The sequence below is a fragment of the Nicotiana tomentosiformis genome, chromosome 4 (assembly GCF_000390325.3).
Source record: "Nicotiana tomentosiformis chromosome 4, ASM39032v3, whole genome shotgun sequence".
Taxonomy (NCBI): Eukaryota; Viridiplantae; Streptophyta; class Magnoliopsida; order Solanales; family Solanaceae; genus Nicotiana; species Nicotiana tomentosiformis.
The window spans coordinates 6346644-6349303 of NC_090815.1; the positions used below are offsets into that span (position 1 = coordinate 6346644).

Consider the following 2660-nt stretch of genomic DNA (forward strand, 5'->3'; position numbering starts at 1 on the left):
TTGGAACAAGTTAAAGCTAGAGATAACTTTCATGAATCAAAATATTGACGCACACCATGAACGATCCTTACATAAATCTTAATAATCACCTTGAGATAATATGAGCCAAACTAATAACTCTTAAAGATAGCTGGAAGAGTTGGGCAGCAAACAGAAACATGCCAAACTTCGAACGTTGGATTTTCTTTATCATTATCTAATAGAGTCTCATTACAAAAAGAATATGAGGTTACCTGGATCGCAGAAATAAAAAAACCCAGCAATGACCACTTTGATTCACCCCACACAAATCGAACAACAACAATAAACCCAACGACAATAGCAACAAACCATCATCAAATCAGTGCTAAGAAGCCCAGAAACAAGCTCCAAAAGTCCCAGAGAAGAGCTTCAGAGTGAACAAAGAAAGAACAGAAAGAACTCAAAGCTTCTTTTTTTTTTCTAAAATATTTTAAAACTAAAGTAGTGCTGCTGAAAATAATTCTGTATTTCCAGCCATGTCTCCCTGATCTTCTCTCTGTGTAAAGTGAAGGCCTTAGGGCTTAGGTTTTAAGTTGAACCAAGAATCTACCCAAATGAGTGCGAAAGGACCCCTTTTCTCCAATTTCAGACACAAGCAAGGAGTCGATTGTACTCTATCATGCTTCAAACAGTAAAAGTAAACGAAACATGTACCCTACACTCAAGCATTCACTTAGTACCTCAGATTTTTATCAATTTATGACTGAATCCAAATTCTAACCTTCAAACTCAACTAACTATGGATTGATAAAGCAAAACTCAAACAAACTAGATTGATACAAACTGATTTAAGTAAACTAAAACAGTGAATGACTACAATCACAATTATTGCACAAAACAGAATTTAACAAAACTTATAAGTTACAGGCATGTCTGAAAGTCTTAACACTCTAACTTAACATATATATACATGTATTAACACGTGTATTGGGACATTAATACTACCATTATAGTCCATATGTTATTGAGTCATATTCGCAAATTAAATCCAGATTTTATTCAGAAAGATATGTAGTGTTACAGACACGTCTTTCTGTTACAGCAACAAGTCCGAACTTTAAACCAGATAAGTTTATACCACTATTTGGAATAAGCAATGGTCTGGTTATTAGAAAATTAGTATTTATGTGGCTGCTAAGAATGTCACCTTGTTAAATTTTCAAGCGGATTATGTTGCAGCGGCTGAGGGAGGAGAGGCTTTATGCCAAGTTCTCCAAGTGTGACTTTTGGCTTAGTTCAGTGGCATTCTTGGGACAGGTGGTGTCCAGTGAGGGTATTCAGGTGGATCCGAAGAAGATATAGGTGGTTCAAAGTTCGCCCAGACCGTCCTCAGCTACGGAATTCAGAGCTTCCTCGGTTTGGCTGTTATTATCATCGCTTTGTGGAGGGTTTCTCGTCTATTGCATCGCCCTTGACCAAACTGACCCAAAATGGTGCTCTTTTCAAGTGGTCAGATGAGTGTGAGGAGAGCTTTCAGAAGCTCAAGGCTGCCTTGACCATAGCTCCAGTTCTAGTTTTGCCGTCAGCTTCAGGCTCTTATATAGTGTATTGTGATGCTTCTCGAATCGACATTGGGTGTGTGTTGATGCAGGAGAGAAGAGTGATTGCTTATGCTTCACACCAGTTGAACCCTCATCAGAAGAACTACCATGTTCATGATTTGGAGTTGGATTCCATTGTTCATGCGTTGAAGATTTGGAGACACTATCTCTATGATGTGTCTATTGAGGTATTTACTGATCATCGTAGCCTCCATCACTTGTTCAAACAAAAGGATTTAAATTTGAGACAGCGGAGATAGTTGGAGCTGCTAAAAGACTATGATATGACCATTCTATATCATCCGGGAGCTGCTAAAAGACTATGATATCACCATTTTGTATCATCTGAGGAAAGCTAATATGGTGGCTGATGCCTTGAGTAGAAAGGCAGTAAGTATAGGTAGTCTTGCATTCATTCTTATTGGGGAGAGACCTCTTGCAGTTGATGTTCAGGCTTTGGCCAACCAGTTTGTGAGATTGGATATTTCGGAGCCCAGCCAGGTTCTAGCTTATGTGGTTTCTCGATCTTCTTTAAACGATCGCATCAGAGCACGCCTATATGATGATCCCCATTTGATTGTCCTTAAGGACACGGTTCAGCATGGTGATGCCAGAGTTGTGACTATTGGGGATGATGGTGTATTCAGGATGCATGGTCGGATTTATGTGCCCAATATGGTTGGGCTACGTGAGTTGATTCTTGAGGAGGCCCTCAGTTCGTGGTATTCCATTCATCCGGGTGACGCGAAGATGTATTAGGACTTGAGGCAGCACTATTGGTGGAGGATAATGAAGAAGGATGTAGTAGGGTTTGTAGATCGGTGCCTTAACTGTCAGCAGGTGAAGTATGAGCACCAGAGGCCGGGTGGATTGCTTCAGAGGTTAGATATTCCAGAGTGGAAATGGAAGCGAACCACCGTGGATTTTGTAGTTGGACTCCCACGGACTTCGAGGAAGTTTGATGCTATTTAGGTGATTGTGGATCGGCTGAAAAGTCCGCACACTTCATTCCAGTTGGTACTACCTATTCTTCGGAGCGGCTGGATGGGATTTACATCCGAGAGATTGTTCTCCTTCACGATGTACCAATTTCCATCA

The 2660-nt window shown here is 40.5% G+C and overlaps 1 protein-coding gene across 1 annotated transcript; it reads left to right on the forward strand.

Moving 5' to 3' along the window:
• Positions 1-1922: 1922 nt before the first annotated feature.
• Positions 1923-2321, forward strand: LOC138909201 (uncharacterized). Its single transcript, XM_070200389.1, has one exon. The coding sequence runs from the start codon at positions 1923-1925 to the stop codon at positions 2319-2321; it is 399 nt and encodes a 132-aa protein (XP_070056490.1).
• Positions 2322-2660: the final 339 nt, after the last annotated feature.

Bases quoted from the DNA above. Each gene is read 5' to 3' on its own strand.
- LOC138909201 (XM_070200389.1), top strand. From the start codon at position 1,923: ATGGTGGCTGATGCCTTGAGTAGAAAGGCAGTAAGTATAGGTAGTCTT.